This window comes from Marmota monax, unplaced genomic scaffold (genome assembly GCF_021218885.2).
Source record: "Marmota monax isolate L192 unplaced genomic scaffold, Marmota_monax_Labrador192_F-V1.1 WCK01_AAM20220418_F8-fsc00008, whole genome shotgun sequence".
NCBI lineage: Eukaryota > Metazoa > Chordata > Mammalia > Rodentia > Sciuridae > Marmota > Marmota monax.
Window position 1 is genome coordinate 2,072,572 of NW_026694432.1, and position 18,833 is coordinate 2,091,404.

At 40.9% G+C, this 18,833-nt stretch overlaps 1 protein-coding gene across 1 annotated transcript in view; it reads left to right on the forward strand.

Moving 5' to 3' along the window:
* Agbl4 (AGBL carboxypeptidase 4) overlaps nucleotides 1-18,833 on the forward strand; it is a 1,469,059-nt gene that overhangs the window by 1,402,101 nt on the left and 48,125 nt on the right. Inside the window, exon 10 of the mRNA XM_046468734.2 lies at nucleotides 16,807-16,959. Coding sequence (XP_046324690.1) covers nucleotides 16,807-16,959 — 153 coding nt within the window. The remainder of the gene's footprint in view (nucleotides 1-16,806; nucleotides 16,960-18,833) is intronic.

An 18,833-nucleotide genomic window follows, 5' to 3' on the forward strand; every position in this document is an offset into this window, starting at 1 on the left:
ATTTACAGGCAGTCAGTGTCTTAAAACCATCCTGTCGCATTAAACCTCACATGTGATCCCCTTCCCACTATAGCCCACTCCTCACCATTTTTGAGAACCTAGGCCTTGATTCTGCAATTTGTATTTGGGGTAAAAATGGGAGTTCATAACCCACTTGAATCTAATGTATGAAATATGATATGTTAAGAGTTTTGTAATGTTTTGAACAACCAATAAAAAATAACTAAATAAATAAATAAAAATAAAATAAGAGAGAAAAATAAATTATGCAAATACCACTGCTCCAGTTGATGTGCAAGTGTTTTGTTTTTTTTTTTTTACAGTCTCAGGACCCTTTCCATGTGGCTCCCATTTTCTGAAAATGTGAGCTGGTCCCACATAGATCGGACACCACATTCCACAAGCCAAAAAAGCTAGGTTAAAAGTTTTCAACATAGAATCAGAATTAATTTCACTGAATTCTACAGGTTCTGCGACTAACCTGGGACTTCCAGGTCATCCCCAGGATGTTTCAAAGAGTTTGTGATGACTTTGTCCTATAATCTCCTTGTCTCTGAAGCATCCCTTAAGAAACAGTATTATATAGTGGGGAATAAGTCCTGCTCTGTCACTTACAAGCTTTGTGACTTCAATCAAGTTGTTCAACCACTCTGGGTCTCAATGTCAGAATCAATTAGATGAGGCTAATACTGCCTATTAAGGTTGTCACAAGGATTAAGTGATATAATGTCCAATGTGAACTGTTGGCACAGGACCTGACTTTTTCAATGCTCAATGACTTGCCTCAGAGTCAGGACTTAGGTGATGTTTCCTTAGTAATGAAGTATATTTGTCACTAATCTTGATACCCTGTATTTGTGTTTTCGTATGTGAATATGAGTTTTTGTGTATAATCAGGTGTATTTGTGCAATTAGGGTTGTGGATGGCCATATATTTTAAATTTCAAGCCTGCTGAGAGGCTAGAGTAGCGTCATGCAGTAGAACTCATATGACAATGGAGTGTCCTTTGCAGTATCCAGTACAGAAGCTCCCAGTCACATGAGGTCATTGAGCACTCGCAATGTGGCTAGTACAACTGAGGAACTGAATTTTTAAAAAAAGTTAATTTCAACTAATTTAAGCTTAAATAGTCACATGTGACTACTATATTAGGACAGCCCCAGGATATGCCCTGATTTTTAATTACTCCTGAAATAATTATTATGATATGAAAAAATTGCTGAACAGCTACTGTTTCTCAGACACTTAGACACACACTAACTTAACCCATGTTGGCCCTGTGATGTGAGTGGTCTTACTGTCACCTTGTTTTTGCTGAGAAGGAAACTGAGGCTTGTCAAAATGAAGGGACTCCTTCAAAGACAACAGGCAGTTCAGGTTTGAGCCCAGATCTCCAATTCCAAAGCTCTTCTCTTCTGCATGACCAGTGCTCGTGCTGCCTTACAGCAGGTGTGCATAGTGTCTGGGTGTAGGTGTGATTTCCTCTTGTTATAAATAGATCTCGATGGCTGCAGGGATGGGTTGGTGGGGGGGGGGGGTGGGAAGGAGGTGTTTTGAGTAGAAATAGCAAGGACAGCAGGAGGTCACAGGTAGGCAGCCTGTCCACAGACAGTAGGAAATGGGGGTAGAGATGGAGGCAGGTTACCAAGGACCTGATATTCACATTTGTGAAGAAATCTTAAATATCTGTTGTAATTTACCCTTTTGGGCTGTCCTAACATGGAGTGTCATCCAGAGCCACAACAGCCAAGGTCAAGAGCCCAGCCACTGGCCTCACAGACCAAGTGGCAGAGCTGGAAAGACCCTTAGAGAGTACCAAGCGCATCAGAAGAATGATGAAGCTGGGACACTGAGACAGAGGCGATTTCTTCAGAGTCATCAGAACAGACACAAGAGTCCTTGCCTCTGCAATAATCTTTCTCCCGAATCACAGAGATTTTACTATCAACCATCTCCTTGCCTCCACCCAAATCTTTCTTTCATTTTTAGAGACTGCCCCTGTATTCTTAGATGCCACCCAGTTACCAAAAAGGCAGGAATTGAATTCTCTCTAAACAAATCAATTTTTACAAAGAATGAGCAAAATCCTCTCCCAGAAGTTTGAGCATGTCCTCTAGAGAATGCAGAATACAGAAAATTCATCCAAGGTGTCTTAGAAGCAGATAGAAAAGCTTATTCCATTTTTTAGAGAAAGGGGGGTAAAAAAAAAAGCCCAAACAACTTTTCTGATGCCTGATAATATTCTTCTCTCATCTCTCATTTCCCCACAACTATTTTGTCTTAAGGCTCTGGGAGCCTGTGGGAAGCTGCTGTGTGATTTTTATCTCCATGATTAAAGTGTTACACTTTATTGAGTTCTTTACATCAGCAGCAAAATCTGCAATGCAGGATTTTACATAACACCTCATTTTCTTCTCACACCATTACTGTTATTAACCTGGTGGCAATAAACAGAAAATACAGCTTTGCTTATGATGTACTCTTTATTTTTGTTCCAATAGCAAGAGACAAGGGAAAGAGCCCAGAGAGAATAGGGAAGACTTTTTTTTTTTTTTTTTACCCATTATATCCCTTTGATGTATGCCCTTCTCTCCCTCTTCCACTATAGCATTTCTCACAGAGCACCAAGGATGGAGACCATTTCTGCTCAAAGATGTTTTCTTTTCCATCAATAACCCATTGATTCATTCATTCATTAAGAGTGTCTTCAGCACCTATTGTGTGCCTAGACACATCAAGGTAAACATGGTGTGACTTCAGGCCTCGAGACATGTCTGTTCCAATGGTAGAAACACACACAAAGCAATAACAATGAAACAGTGATACGGATGGAATGAACGTGGAGTGTCAGAGACAAAGGAAGTGAAAGAACATGGTCACCCACACCTGGTGGGCCGGGGAAGTTTAACCCAGGACGAGATGTTTGTGTTGGGATCCAGAGGATGCTAGGGAGGGTGAGGGTAAGGCATTCCTGGCTGAGGGAACAGTATGAGCAAGGCTTTGGGAGGTACAGAGATGGTGGAATAGTTGGTAAGTTCTCCACTTGGCCTGGGGAAGGTGTAGGCAGCCAGTCCACAGACAATAGGAAATGGGGAAAGAGATGAAGGCAGGTCACCAAGGACCTCATATTCACATTTGTGGAAAAAAATCTTACTTGTCTGTTGTAATTTATACTTTGGGGCTGTCCTAAGAACAGGACAAAGATTAAAGACTCAAAGCAGAATGATATAGTGGGAAGAACTTGTACTTGGGTTTTATCTTTGGCTCTGCCATTTACTACCTGTGTAGACTTGAGCTGGGGTGTGAGAAGGAGATAAGGCTTGTGAACACATTGTGTAGATTGTCGATAGTATTTCAAGTGTCAACAGAAAGCGGGGAAGAGCAAAACTCCAGACGATTCAAAGAGCCAGGGAAACACGACTCCATTCCATGAGCTTTTGCTAAATATTTGTACATAGATGTGGATGAAGGAGGAGGATGCTCTATTCTGAGACTTCCCTGCAAACCAGGAGATGGAGCCCGATTTGCTCCCACACCTCCTCATCTGACCCTTTCTTTACTCTGACCTCTGCCTCCTCACTCCTCGCTGCTTCCTGGAGGAGTAAAGCCTCTTCAGAGGCAGCAGATGCCTGGAGCCCTCACCCCATTTACGTTCCAGTGGGAGACCCATCAGATATTTGAGTATGTGTATTTAGGTGTTTGACTTTTTTAAATCTCTTTTTCTGATTTTATAGCCTAACAAAAATGTGCGATGCGTGCTTAACGATTTTAAGAAAGAGCTCTATTTTTGTAGAAAACATATTGTGATTATTTGATAGAGAAATTTTTCATTTCATTCAAATAGCCATAGTTAGGGGAAGTCAACTTGTTTTGGATCAAAATAATAAAACCTAAGACCATAAAACATGTAAAAGCTCCTGACCTAACTGGGGACAAGTGCTGCTTTGGTTTAAATGTGCCCCCCAAAATCCATGCTTGGAAACTTTATCCTTAGTGCTACAATGTTGGGAGGTGGGGCCCTGTGGGAAGTATTTAGGTCATGAGAGCCCCACCCTCAAATGGATTAATTATCCTATAAAGGGCTCACAGGAGTAGGGCTGCTCTCTTCTACTCTTATGCAATGAGAGGACACAGAGTTTGTCCCTCTGGGTCCTTCTGCCTTCCTTTCTGCCATGTGAACGTGCAGCAGCAGAAGGCCCTCACCAGATGCTGTCATCTTGAGCTCAGATTTCCCAGTGTCCAGAACTGCAAGAAATTAATTTCTATTCTTTATAAGTCATCCAACCTCAGGTATTCTGTTAGAGCAGCCCAACAAGGAGAAGGACTAAGACAGTTACCTAGGATGCAAACATCCAACTTAAACTAACAAGATAATGACATCCCCAAACTCAATGAAGGACTCCATCTAGTCCCCAAGTCCAAAAGTTGAGAATCAGTGTAAACTTAGGCCCCACTATCATCTCACTTTCTAATAGGTTTCTTATTTGTACCCTTCGCTGTGTCCTCCCTGGCCCTGATTTAATTCAGGCCCCTAACATTTTTAATTGATTCTCATTTGGATTATAAAAAAAAAAAATGCCCTAACTACTCTACATTCTCCTGAGACTCATAATGTCCAATTCTTCACCAAAGCCTCTAAAGAGTCTTGCTAAAATCCAAATGTAGTCCTGATGTGCTCCATAAAACACTTGTGTGGCTCTCTATTTTCTGTTTATAGGAAAAGTCATGTTTCCTTAGTGGCTTCCAACGCCTCCCATGAACAGGCCCACGGAAGCCTCTCCAGCCCTTTCCCCCCCTCACTGTCCCTGGGCCCTTCAGTCACGCCAGACGCCTTGGAGTTCCCTTAACGGAGGACTGGGAGGTTTGAGTCGTGGGACTTTTGCTCACAATGTCCCTCAGCCTGGACTGTGTCTCTCCCCGCTGGAGACTCCTTTTCCTTACACCCACTGGGTGAGCACCTTCTCCTCTGTCAGTCACTTCCTCTGAAGTCTTTCCTGGCCACCCATTAGATTGATGGCTCCACCTGCTGGATTTCCAGGTAGTCTTCAAGTTCATCCCTCACAGGCCTACCTACATCTGTCTGCCTCCTCTGTACTGTGGAGAGAGTGAGGGGGAGGGGAGCTCACAGGAGGAGAGAGGAGGAGAGAGGAGAGAAGGGGCAGGAGGAGTGAAGGGAGAAAGGAAGAAAGAAAGAATCAACAGATGTCAGGTCCCTGTCTGCCTTTCTCCTTCCCTCTCCTCCAGCCACCTACACCGAATTAAACAAAAAGGAACCATCTTGTTTTCCCCCAGGGTAAAGTACATAATTTTAGCATAAATCCTGGCACCCCCTGAGCACTTCTTTGAAAATGGTAATTTTCTGCCACGTGGGAAGGCAGCATAGGGACGGGGAAAGTACTGAACTGCTGTCTTGTAGCAGGCTCTCCCCACAGGGCCATGCCAGGGAAGAAGACTTGGCACTTGTGTCTAGAAGGAGATGAGGTGGGGAAGGCTGGCAGTGTCTGTCCCCAGCCACAGGACAGAAGACAGTACAAAGCAGGAAGGTAAACTATTTGAAGGATATAAGACTCTTAGGAGATAAGGGTAAAAAAAGCCCCGAGAAGCCACAGAAAACATTCTCTAAATGGGGAAACTGAAGCCCAGAGAGGGAAAACGACTTCTCCAGAATCACAGAGCTGGTTGGTAGGAGAGTCAAGATGAGTTTCCTGGGAAAAAAAGACCTAATGTTGGACCCACTAAATAGCTGATAGCCTCCCTCAGTAGCTGTCCCCAAGCATTTAGGCCTTAGCTATTTATTGAGCTCCTAATATGTGCCTGGGGTACCCTAATTTCATCAGCCTTTGATTTATAATGGAGCAATATTAACTTTTAATTATCAAATTAAAATGTCCCTTAGCTCTCATGGACTTGGTCTCTTCTTAGTGGAGAACTCCTTGATTATTTTATCTCATCTTTCTGCTGAGACTGGGGCTTCTTGAGGAAAGGTCTGGCTTTTCTACTCATGCCTTTACCCATTCTTGTTGTGGGAACAGGCATGTGTGGTTACTCTGCAAGGGTGAGAATTAAGCAGAGGCTTTGGAGGGGGTGAGATGTACATTAGAATCCCAGCTCAACCCTTGATTAGCTAGAAGATCTTCACAATTAAGATCATAAGCCTACTTAAGTGAGTGGATGGTTGAGAGTCAGATGAACCAATTGACTTGAGAATAGTTTATAAACTCTACAAACATGCAAGATGCTGTTTATTGTTGATAGATTTCCTATTGAGCAAGGAAGAAATTTTCACTTATCTAAACTGGGTCCCCAACTTCCTCTCAACTCTCTGCTGACCTGCTCCTCTCCCTCAATTCCTCATTACACATGCAATGGCTTGTAAAATATCCATCTTCCCCACAAGGTTTTGAGATCCAGGAAGTCACGTGCCCAGTGCCAAGTGCAGCTCCTGCATATAGTGTCACTGTGTAATTGAAAATAATATATTGAGAGCACATAAACTGTCATTTTGTCAGGCATAAATCCAGCTACCTCACTTAACTTCATGATAATGCTGTGTTTAAGATTATTGTACCTAATCTCCAGATGAGAAAATGGAGGCTCAGAGAGGGAAAATGACTTCTATAGGTCATAAAGCTCACCCATGACTAAATTGACCCTGGAAGCCATGTCCACCAGCCCTCCAAACCACTCTGCTCTCCTGACTGTCCTTCTGGATCAGAACCATTGCATGGCCATCATTGAGGTTACCAGTCACTATATGAGGAACAGGAGGCAGGGATCAGAAGTTCTTCCTTTGTCCTGGGAAGGTCTGTTATAAACCCAAAACTCCTGTGTGGATGTAGAGGTGGAGGAGGAGGAGGGAAGCAGGGGAAGTCTCTCTTCTGCCAGGCCAGACCTGGGTCTTGCTGGATCCTTAGAAGGAGGAGATGTTGAAATGCCTCTGTCTACATGCGGATTTGACTTTTTGCTCCCAAGTAGAGTTGTAAAAAGCACTTTGGAAATAGAAATATATAAATATATGTATATATATGATTTTACTAGTGTTGAATTTTCCCCACACCTGTTACTTTCACAAATTTCCTTTGTCCTGAAACTTATTCTTCTGAGTCCAGAGAGGTCACAGATAGAGAGCCTGGACCATTCTGAATAGCTTAAGATAAAGAACGTAGTCCTGCATAAGAAAGACTTGTTTGAATCTCAGTTCTACCACTTACAAGTTCCTTGCCTTGGTTTCCTCATATGATAGTACTTAGCTCATACAGTTGTTGTAAGAATAATTACAGGACCAGACCAGGATGTACCCATAAATGTCACCAACTTCTATGGTGTCATAGTGAGGAGCATGGATCACAGAGTCAGATTACTTGGGCTCTGCCAGTTATTACTATGTGATTTAGGGGTTCGCGTGCAAGTTATTTAACCTCTCTGTTCCTGAGTATACTTACTTACAAGTGACATTTCTATCTTATAAGGCTGTTGGAAGTTTAATGATTCCCTGGCACTTAGGAAGGGCTATCTTGTTATGATTTCCTCCTCAGCTCCTCTTGGTAGCATCTAAGGCCCTACGACTTCCTGCCACTACACCCCTCATTGCCTCTTTCTCTGAGTCCAGAAAACCTGGCTCATTCATTCATTTATCCCATAAGTCACTCAGCAACATATCCCCTGAGTGCCAGGTGTGATGTGTCCTGTGGGTGCAGAGGTGAACCAGATGTGGGCCTGGGCCCTCTGCAGGATCATAGGCCAGACCCTCCTCTTAAAGCCTTTTTGTTGTTTTTCATGTAAAAACCATATTCTCCTAGTTTTCCTCCAACTTGTTCCTGCCAACTTCACAGTCTCTGCTATTCAAACTCTTAATTTTGTAGGTCTCTAGGCTCAGTCCAGGGACCTCTCCCAGGGATGTTAAATAGCACCTCTATGCTAAGGATGCCCACATGTACATCTCCAGTCCAGTCCTCTTCCCAGGGATACACTTCCATAAATATAACTGCCTACTTAATACTTCCAGTCTGGGATCCAATGGTCATAACAAACTGCATAGATTCATTTCAGAACTCTCAATTTCCTTGTCACTATCCCAATGGGGGTCTGCCCATATTCTCCATTCCTATAGATGGCACAACTATCTACTCCATTGCTCAAGTCACAAACCTTTGCTTCATCTTTTGTTCTTTCCACATATAACCCATATGTAGGTCCTATGGCAGTAGACAAAATATCTATCAAATATGTCCTCTTTTCATCTCTACTGCTGCTACTCTAATTAAAGCGACTAAAATCTCTTGGGAGAATTGTTTCAAGTGCCTCTACTCACATCCCACTAAACTCCATTACCTACATGACGAGCAGGGTATCCTTTCACAGTGTTTCCCTGTGACGATGGCTTTGCTTGGTACATAGGATAAATGCCAAACCCTGACCCTGGCCTGCAAGGCCCTGCATGGTCTGGACCCTGAAAATCTCTCACCTCATTTGCAGTGTACATCACAATCCAGCCACTGGGACACTTTTCCTTGCTTTAGTGCCTTTATTTGCACAGAATTCTCTTGCCAGCTGTTTTTGGTAGTATTCGATTTTTTTTTTTTAAACTGGAGTCTTACTTTGTTGTTCAGGCAAATCTTGAACTGCTGAGCTCAAGTGATCCTCCTATCAATTACAAGTGTGGGCCACCATGCCCAGTATGCCAGCTTCTTTAAGTGGCTAATTCTAATGATCTTTTGAGGCTCAGCTCAAATGTCAGAGGACTTCCCTGATCACCCTGTATCTAAAGTAGACTCTGCTTCATCTTCTCTGTCGCTCACCAGCTGTGGCTCATCTTAGTGCATTCCTAGTACACATTGCAACCTTCCACTATCTTGAGTATCTACTTTTTAGAGTCTGTCATCCCCACCTGGGTGTCAGCTCCTTAAAGGCAGATCCTTATCTGTCTTGTTCACTTCAGTATGAAAGCATCTGTCACATAGTAGGTTTCCTATAAATATTTGTCACATGATGAATGGATGAATGAATATTTTAATGAGAGGATGTCCTAAAAATCTATTGGATTCCAGAGAAGGGAGCTCCATCCTGGGGGATTTAGGGAAAACTTCTCTGTCAAGACACCATTTGGGTTGGACAGTGAAAGATGAGCAACATGGTACCAGGTGGTGAAAGGAAGGCAGGGGATGAGTCTTCCCAGTTGAAGGAACAGCAGACACAAAAGCACAGAGCAGAAGAGCACAGAGTACTTGGGAAGTTCCAGAAGTTCTGCGAGGTTGGGGTGTGAGATGGAGAGAAACAGGGGAGGATGGGCCTATCCCTTTGGTTCCCTGGGCCAGCTGTCTGGGGGTCTTATGTATTCTTCCTCGTTTCCTCCCCTTGGTTCGTCCGTCCCTCTTGGTAGCAGAAATTTCTGTCCAGGCACATTCAGGACATACCTGAGGTAGAAAGGCTTAACTGTGCCACTTCAGAAAGCTAGACGATGAATGATCAAAGACCTTTATATTATTTCATTTATTTGATTTCCTTGGCTATTATTAAAGAAAGAGTCCTGACTTTTTTTCCCAACTTCTAGCATTAGTTTTTACTTCTTAATGTAATACAAAAGGAGATATTTTGGTTAATTTTAAAAGAAATAGACTTGAGATCCCCTCCCCCCAAGTCCCATGGAGGAAATATATTCCTGGAAGTTGTCTGGACCCTAACACTTCTTGTGCTTTCCCCCCCCACACACGCACCTCAATGGCCTTCTGAATGGCTAATGTCAGCAGTCCCCAGATCTCACAGTCCCTCAAAGCACCAGTGAAGGAACCTACATGGGGCCTGCCTCACTGTGACCAGGCAATTGCCTTGCTAGGCTGCAAGCTCCTGAGAGAACAGCAGCACGTGGAGCCTGGAGCCTTCCAGCCAGCAACCTGGGTTTCAGTCTTGCTGGGTAAAACTAAACAAGTTACTTAAGCTCTCTGTTCAGTTCCCTCCAACGAAAAACAGAAATAATAACAAAGCTCACCCTTCTCAACTTGCCATTATCCTTGCCCAAGTTCAGTTTCTTCCTTGTCTCCCAACCTGCGTTAAAAGCTCCTATGCCCCTCCTGGGTTTCCCTTAAGTACTATCCAAATGCGAAGTGTTGCACACAACATCAGAGACCCCAAGCTCAGGTTTCGGCCAGTGCCAAGTGAGATGAAGCAGGGAAGCAGCTTAGAATGTAGAATGAAAACCCATTTCCTCCCTGGTGTCTAGGAGGAAGCAAACTCTACACTAAATTATGTTGCAAATATGCCCCAAGGTAGTTTTAATTTTATTGGCACTGATTTTAATTTACTCTTTAGGCCCCTGATTGCAGGATGAGCTGTTGGCTGCTGGCAAGGGGACAGCCCTTCATCACTTGGTTTTAATTAAGGTTCTTAAGTTTGGAAGGAAAGAACAGAGATGCCCCCCCCCACTTCTATTCCCATTCTCAAGTTATAATTAAAGGCCCTGCATTTGCGACATACCTTGTGCTCTAGCATGGCCACAGAAAAGGGGCCATTTTACTACTAGAAAAGGCTTACAATGGATGTATCAGTTCATTCATTAATTTATTCATCTTCTCATAGATTTGTTTTCTCATTCATTTCTTCATCAAACATTTAATGCCTACCTACTATAGACCAGGCCTTGTTATGGTCCTATGAATTGTTTAAAAACTCAACATTGTAAGATCTTTGCCTCTAAAAGCTCACATTCATTCTAGTGGGAGATGTAAAGAATTCTAAAGCCAGGTAGAGGAGGCTGTTCACTCAGACTGATGGATAAAATAAGGATTTCCGAATTGAGATATTCTACTAATCAAGATGAATAATATTAACTGCCATAACAAATAATCTCCAGACCTGAAAGGTTTGATATACTTCAGGTTCATATCTCTCTCACATCACAGTATGAATATAGGTCAGGCGACCCCTTGGTAAGTGTTAATTCAGAGACATGGGCTTTTCCCTTCTTATGATACCATCATTTTTACATGTAATTTCAATGTGGATGATTGTATCTGAATTTCATGGCCATCCTCAATATAGCAGTTTGGCCCAGAAAAAGGAAATGGGATCAGCAAGCATCTGTTCAGTTTTTGGCTTAAAATGAAGGTTGGGTAAGAGTTAACTATATAAAAAGTGAGAGAAAGTACATTCTAGGCAGAGGAGATATTGTGTGTAAATGTAAAAAGCCATTAACAAAGTGATTTGAAGTACTCCAGGTAGTTCCTTGTGGCTGGAATGTAGAGTGTCAAACCAGAGGTGGTAAGAGCTGGAACTGCAGGCAGGGGCCAGATGTGCAGGGCCTTTCAAAAATATTAAGGAGCTTGAACTCTCTCCTGTGAGTAGCAGGCAACTGTACAATCAGTTTTAACTGAGAAAGTGACCTATTCTGTTTGCATTGAAAAAGATTACTCCAAAGCGCAAGGACTTTAGTTTAATAAAAGCTATTGAAATAATTTAGTAGATTTCATCTCTCTGTACACCAAATTATACAATATCCATGTATGAACATACTACATATTGTATGAACATACTACAATTAATCCCACTTATATTTATTACTATAATGCACTAATTAAAATAATAATAGAAGGGAAATCCACAGAGTAGAGCAAGTGGGTCATGGGAAGAGAGGAGGGGAAGTAAAAGGAAGGTAGTGGAACGTGAGATTAATCAAGTTACATTATATACACCTACAGAAATGGCATAATGATAATAAAAATTATAATATTTATAAAGCACCAATAAAATCATAATAAATTAAATAAATAAATTTTAAAAGCTATTACATCAGTAGACCAAGTAAGAGATGATGAAGACTTAGATCAGACCTGGCCTTGTTCTTAAGTAACTCACAGGAACTAAAACTTATCAACCAGATTGGACATATGGTAGCAAGTATTGATATCAAAGCCCAAGCAAGAAACTGTACAGAATTTATTTTAGCTGAGGACAAGAAAAAAAAAATCATGAAAAGTTTAAGTCTGTCTTATCCCATCTATTTATAAGTTTTAAGGATAGGTAATTGAGACAACATAAAAAGTTGCTTCTTATTCATGATCACAGATTATGTTAACATTAGAACAAAGCTAGAAACCCCACTTCTGTGGTTTATATTTTATTCTAACTGGGCCAACTCAAGTTCATAGAGTTTTGGCACAAAGCATAATCAGTTTGTTGTTGGAATTATTATTGCATATCTTTTGGCTTTCCTAGCAAAGCTTTAAATATGTGGAATAGAAAAGAAGAACTAAAACCTCAAACTTAGAGGTAAGTTAGGTAAATTCTCTAGACTGTTTTCTATTGTATTTATAGTGCCTAGAATCTCAAGGTGGGAAGGAAATTTAGAAATTAATTAATTTTTTAGATTGTTTTGAGGTACTAGCCAATGCTGTTAGACATGAATAACAAATTAGGAGGAAAAAAATGAAAAAAGAAGAGATAAAATTATTATGTACAAATGACAAGATTACAGAGGAGACACTGTCCCTTTATTCACCCCTCTTCTCCAGGCATTTCCACTTCCTTGCAGTTCCTTAAATATGCAAGAACAAATGACTTTTGCATTTATTTCCACTTAGAAGACCCATCCACCTGAGATCTTTAAGACTAAAGGAACTTGAACTCTATCCTGTGAGTAGCAGGCAACTGTACAACTGTTTCATTCAGACTTTTGTTTTTCTAGAACCTCTGATATTTTTTATTTTCTTACCTGGTTTTGTCTCCATGGTATTACTACTTTCCAATATCTTATATATTTATTAACTGATTGATTTTCTTTTGCTCACCATAGAAGGTGTTTTAGTCAGCTTTTTTACTTCTGACTAAATGGCCCAACAAGAACAATTTTACTGGAGGAAAAGTTTATTTGGGGGCTCACAGTTTCAGAGGTCTCAGTCCATAGGCAGCTGGCTCCATTCCTCAGGACTCGAGGTGAGGCAGAACATCATGGCAAAAGAATGTGGCATAAGGAAGCAGCTCACATGATGATCAGAGAGCAGAGAGAGACTCCACTCACCAGATACAAAATATATACCCCAAAGGCCCACCCCTGATGACTTACCTCCTCCAGACATACCCCACCTGCCTTCAGTTATGACTCAATCAATCCCATCAGGGGATTAATTCACTGATTGGGTTAAGGCTCTCATGACCCAATCATTTCTCCTTTAAACCTCTTGAATTGTTTTACACATGAACTTTGTGGACACATCATATCCAAACCATAACAGAAGGAAAACTCTTTTGAGATCAAGGGCCTTCCTTATGTTGTGTTCATTTTAATGTCCGTAGTATTCAGTATACCCCCTGGCACATATTCCCTGTGCCTAGAATACTCTCTGACATATAGTAAGTACTCAGAAATTATTTGCTGAATAAATGAAAATCCAAGAAACTCAAATTTGAAATTATAACCAATAATAATAGAATTAGTAAAGAGTCTATGTTCAAACTTTGTATGTTGAAAACGAAAATCTACATCTACAGAGAATGACCAATGAGAAGATTTAATGGAAACAAATATCACATAACAGCAATTAAAAATGTAAACTTCCTGGATTTAAAAACTTCCTGCTGAACCTAAAAGAAGGCTGGAATAAATGGAAAGGCTCAAAGTCAAGAGTCAATTCTTCCAAGGTTAATTTATAAATTTAATATGATTATTTTATAAATATTGATACTATTGACAAGGCTTGGGAGAGTGGGGGAAACTAAAGAAGCCAATTATAAAGATCAGATAGATAAATACAGAAGAAAATCCATGAAAGTTCAGATAAAAAAGCATAATGAGGAGATAATAGCTCCCCAAATATAAAACCATATAAACAAAAAATAATTAAAACCATGTGGTATTGAACATAGACAAATAATTAGAATAGAATTAAACCAAAGTATATACAAAAATTATATGACAAATAATTATTTTCAACCAGTGGGGAAAACATGCACAATTCAATAGATAATATTAGAACAATAAAATTTAACCCTTACTTTACAACATACCTTCACATACATTGAACAACACAACAGTAAGTAGAACAGTGAAAGAATTCAACCCAGACATCACATAAGACTGATAAATCTGAACATATAAAAATTTCTGCATGGAAAAATGTACTAACAGAAGTAAAGTAAAAAGGCAAAAAAAATTGTACTACATATAAAGGCTAATTCTCTAATATATGGCTTCTGTAAATCAATAAGAAATAAAGCATAACAACCAACTTTCTTGAAATAGGTATAGGAAATGAATGATCAATTCTTAGAAAAGAAAATGTAAATCATTCTTAAACATATGAAATGATATTTAGTTATATAATAAGAGATAAAAATACACTAAAAGAAATTCAGATTTAAGTATTCTTAGACATCAGTTTTTATCCATCAAATTGGTAAATTAAAAAAAAAAAAAGAAATGTTGATTCCAACCATCCAACCATGTTGCCAAGATAATTGAAAAAGAGTCACTTATTCTTGCCTAAGAGTGTCCTAGCCCTTTTAAGGTCAATCTGTCAACATTTATCAGAATTATAAATGTGTGTAGGAATGGAAATTCCACTTCTGGGAATTTATCCTACATATAATAGCATATGTGTGAAATGGTGTATATGCAAAGTCCATCCCTAAAGCATTGTTTATAACAGGAGAAGTCTGTAAATACCTTAAATGCCTGACAATAGGAACCTGGTTAGTTTTTATATGGCTGCTAAAGAAAAATGAAATAATTTTTTATTTATTGAGAGAGGTACCTTCAGTAGATTCAGAAAAAAGAAAAGCAGACCTGAATACTGTGTTTAGGGTACACTAGCATTTGGGACAGGGAAAAATATTTACCTGAATATAGGCAAGCTACCTACAGAAGGATCCAGACCAACCTGATAGCATTAATTACTTCTGGAGAGCAAAACTGAGCTACTGGAAGAGGGGGTAGAAAGGAGATTTTTCACTATGAATTGTTTCATACCTTTCTACTCTGGGACCACATGAGTCAACCAATTATAATCCACCTGCTGGTTATTGAAAGTGAAGTCGCATTAGCTGTCAGGTATGAGGTGTCAGGTGTAGGGGACAAGGGTAATTATCAGAAGAGCCTGGTTCCAGTTCTTGCTCCTCCACCAGCTTTCAGGCAAGACTTGAGCAAGCAACCTCCCTGCTCAGGGCTGATCTGAGAAAGGCCAGAGAAACTGATTTCCAAGCCCTCTCTGGCTCCTGACATCTGTAGATATAAACTTCAGTTTTCCCTCACACATTTCTTAAGTCATTCCTCTACCTCCTCCTTTCCTCTGCAGCTCATCAAAAGCTCAGAGGAAAAGACAGACAATTGAAGAAAATAAAATTGCAAAGATGACTTTTATAGGACTCCTGTTGAATCATTGTGTATTCCACCTCCAAAGCTGAAAATGATGAGTTTAATATCACACAGAGCAGTGCATCTTGTATCTCTCTAAAGACAGCTTACGCTACCCAGAGAACTGGGAGCTCGGCGAGACATAATTTTTCACTCCAACTCTGAGGCAAATGAAATGACAGTCATCAAGCCCACATTCTAGAAGCAACATGGTTTTCATTTGGTTTTAACTTCATTTGAAAGTGTCCCAAGGAGGGAGAATCCTTTCAAATATGGACTTTTCTTCTTTCCCAGATCTATGACCTAGGAAGGAGACAGAGAGGTGGCCAGGATTTGCCTGGGCTATTTCTAATGTTGTCCACTGATAATGACAAGTGAATTGTGCCAGGGGGGCCTGGGTGTCAGTCCCAATTATTCCAGGATCTTGAATGAGTCCCTTTCATGTCTGAGTCCTCCATTATTCTCAGAAAGGACTAGCAGATACATATTGGGCTGATATATAGGAAGAGAAGTTTGTATTTAAGGGACATTGAATATCTAATGGCCTAAAAGTCCCCCCACCACCCCATTTTTGCCAGTTCGTTATGGTATCTGGGTAATCTCTTTGGGTTGTTTGTTCAGTCTTGCTGCTCACAGTTGCATCCTTCACTTATAGGCATTGAGCTTCTTTACAGACTGTTCCCCTACTCTCAGGGAAGCTTAATAAATAATACCATATCAAGCTAGGAAGTTCCTTAATATGTACAAGTAGAGAACAGAGAAAGACTAGTCAATATTATTTACAGATTACAAAGACTTCTCATATAAGCTACCCCTCTTTATATGTTATTGGGTAGTAGGTGTGGGATCAGATAACAAGTTAAATAAAAGAATTAACTAAGACTTTTCATGAAAAGCTCCCAGAATTGTCTTTGGCATTCATTAAATATGTAGAAAATGAGAGTAATTATTATTATTATTATTATTACTGTGTTTGCTTTCCAGTATAACTTTCTGAGATTGGAATCAATATACCCATTTTTCAGACAAGAAAACCAAGGGTCAAAGTGGAAGCCTGATTTATACCAGGATCCCCAGCAAGAAATTTTGAGTTAGGGTAAAATTACACGTAGACCCAGAGTTCATACAATTGTGTTCCTTGAAAGGCATTTCTTATTAATCAAAGGAATACATTCAACTAATGTCTAACCATAAATTTGTTATCCTGACTAAACCCAACAAAGCCTTACTTCTTCAGAAGACCCCTAAAGTCTTGGTGACCCTTTACAGTACTTGCAGACCCTGAGAACAGAGAAATTGATCCTGACCTGTCTCAACCCCTCTGATCACAGTGCAAATAGTTGCCAAATCTGCTGACACACAGGGCCAGCTTCAAAGGGTGTGTTTGTGTGTGTGGAGTGCTTGGTCGCCTTAAGGTAAGCTCTATGGTCCCAGACTTCTCATTTGTTATTCTTTCTCTTGACAGAAAACAAGCCTGGAGTTCTACATTGACATCCACGCCCACTCCACCATGATGAATGGCTTCATGTATGGCAATATCTTTGAGGATGAAGAGAGGTTCCAGAGGCAAGCCATTTTCCCCAAGCTGCTCTGCCAGAATGCAGAGGACTTCTCCTATGTAAGTCAAGAGCTCTTGTATACCCTGCTCCAGCCCCTTCCACACCTCTGTGCCTCCTCCTGCCCCCCCGCCCTTTCTTCTGGCTCAGTTCAGTTTGGTCTGACCTTCGTGGGACACCTACTCTGTGCCAGGTCTTGCGTGGGTGATAAAGATGGAGGTAAAGGAGCCGTGACCATGCCCTCAAGCTGCTCATGGCCCATCAGCAAGGGAGCCCCTGAAAAGGTGGCACTTGATCTGTCTGATGAGCTGGTATCTGTTGAGTGGATCTGACTCCAGCATTAACAAGGGACAGTAACTCACTGAGGCCTCCTATGTGCCAGCCCCAGCCCAGGGCCTGTTTTCATCTCCCTCAGTTTTTTTTAGTAAAGGGGTCATTTGCCCATTATGCTTCTCCCCCATGACTCTTTCTTGGCCTCAATTTCATTGTCGGTAATTGTTGAGTAATAATTTCCATATCTACAGTTGCGTGTCCCACGTGTCCTAGTAAACATGTGCAGCTATAGATATGAAAGTACCTTGCTACCAGTAAAGACCTCAACAAACTCCAGAGATGGATGCTCATACTGTCCCTCCCCTGTGAGGAGGCTGGGGAGGTTCTTAGGCAGTAAGAGAAATTCATAGCACAAAGCAGTATTGTGAAAGAACAGGGAGAGAAGGTAAGGATAGGGATCAGCACTGGTACAGGGACAGAGGAGAGTGTTTGCGCATTTTACTTTGTTTTGATACTAAATATATGGGCCTTGTTATTTCCACATGGCCAGAGGAGGAGAGGCCTACAAAGGTCATAGCAATTTTTGAAGTTGATGAGCTGAAAACTCACCTGCCCGTAGCTTTAGGCTGGACATTAGTGGAGATGATGAATTTCTCTGTGTGGTAAAGTGCACTTTGAATCCCAATCTTTCAACGGCAGACCAGGAAAGGAAATGGAGATGGTTTAGTCCAGTCCTCTCTTTATACCCAAGAGACACCTATGGATCAGAAAAGTTAAGAATCTATTGCAAGGTTACCTAGCATTTAGGGATAGAATTGAAGCAGCTGGCTACCCATTTGTAGCTAAGGGACAAACACAGCCATGCTTGTTTCTATAGGACCCTCTACAATCCTGTCTTTTTGAAACCACTGCAATTTCAGAGCAGGTTGCAGTCTCCTGTGTCCATGTTCCTTGGAAGGTGTGTCTTCCATTTCAGAGACCCTCACAGGGGTGAGGTTTCAGGACCTACAAAAGGGGCCCAACCCAGGAGCCTTATTTATGGGCTTGTTGACAAGGATCCTGCCATGCAGCCCCTCTGGGAGCTCAGGGTTGGAGTCAAGGGCATCTATCCAGGTCTAATCACTACCTCTGCTCTGATCCTCAATGCTAATTTCAAAACAGGAGAGCAGTTCACCACATGGATTTCAAAGTCTTTTCAGATCTGCCATTTTATGATTTTCTGATTTTTTTTCCCTTTACCTCTAATGGTACACACACGTCTTTGTTTCTTTCACTGTCTTTATCTCTCTTGTTTTTATGTTTTCCATCTCTTGCTCCTCTTATCTCCTTCTGAATATGACAGACATCCTCTTATTAAAACCACAGTTTTCATTTATTTAGATTTCCTTGGGTTCACACAGAACACCTTCAGCAAACTGACCCTCACAACTCTGTGGACAAGATTTTTTTTAATCACATCTACTTTACAGATGAGGAAAGCAAGGTTGTGACAAATAAGGCCTCTAGCCTGCTATCACACTAATGGGGAACAGAGATGTGAGTGGTGGGAACAGGAGGTTAAGAAAGCAATTCTGTAAATTGGGCCCACTGTGCTGACCCCCAAATGCTTTCTTTTGTTTAAAAAAAAAACAAAATCAAAACAAACAAACCTGAAGCCCTGCCT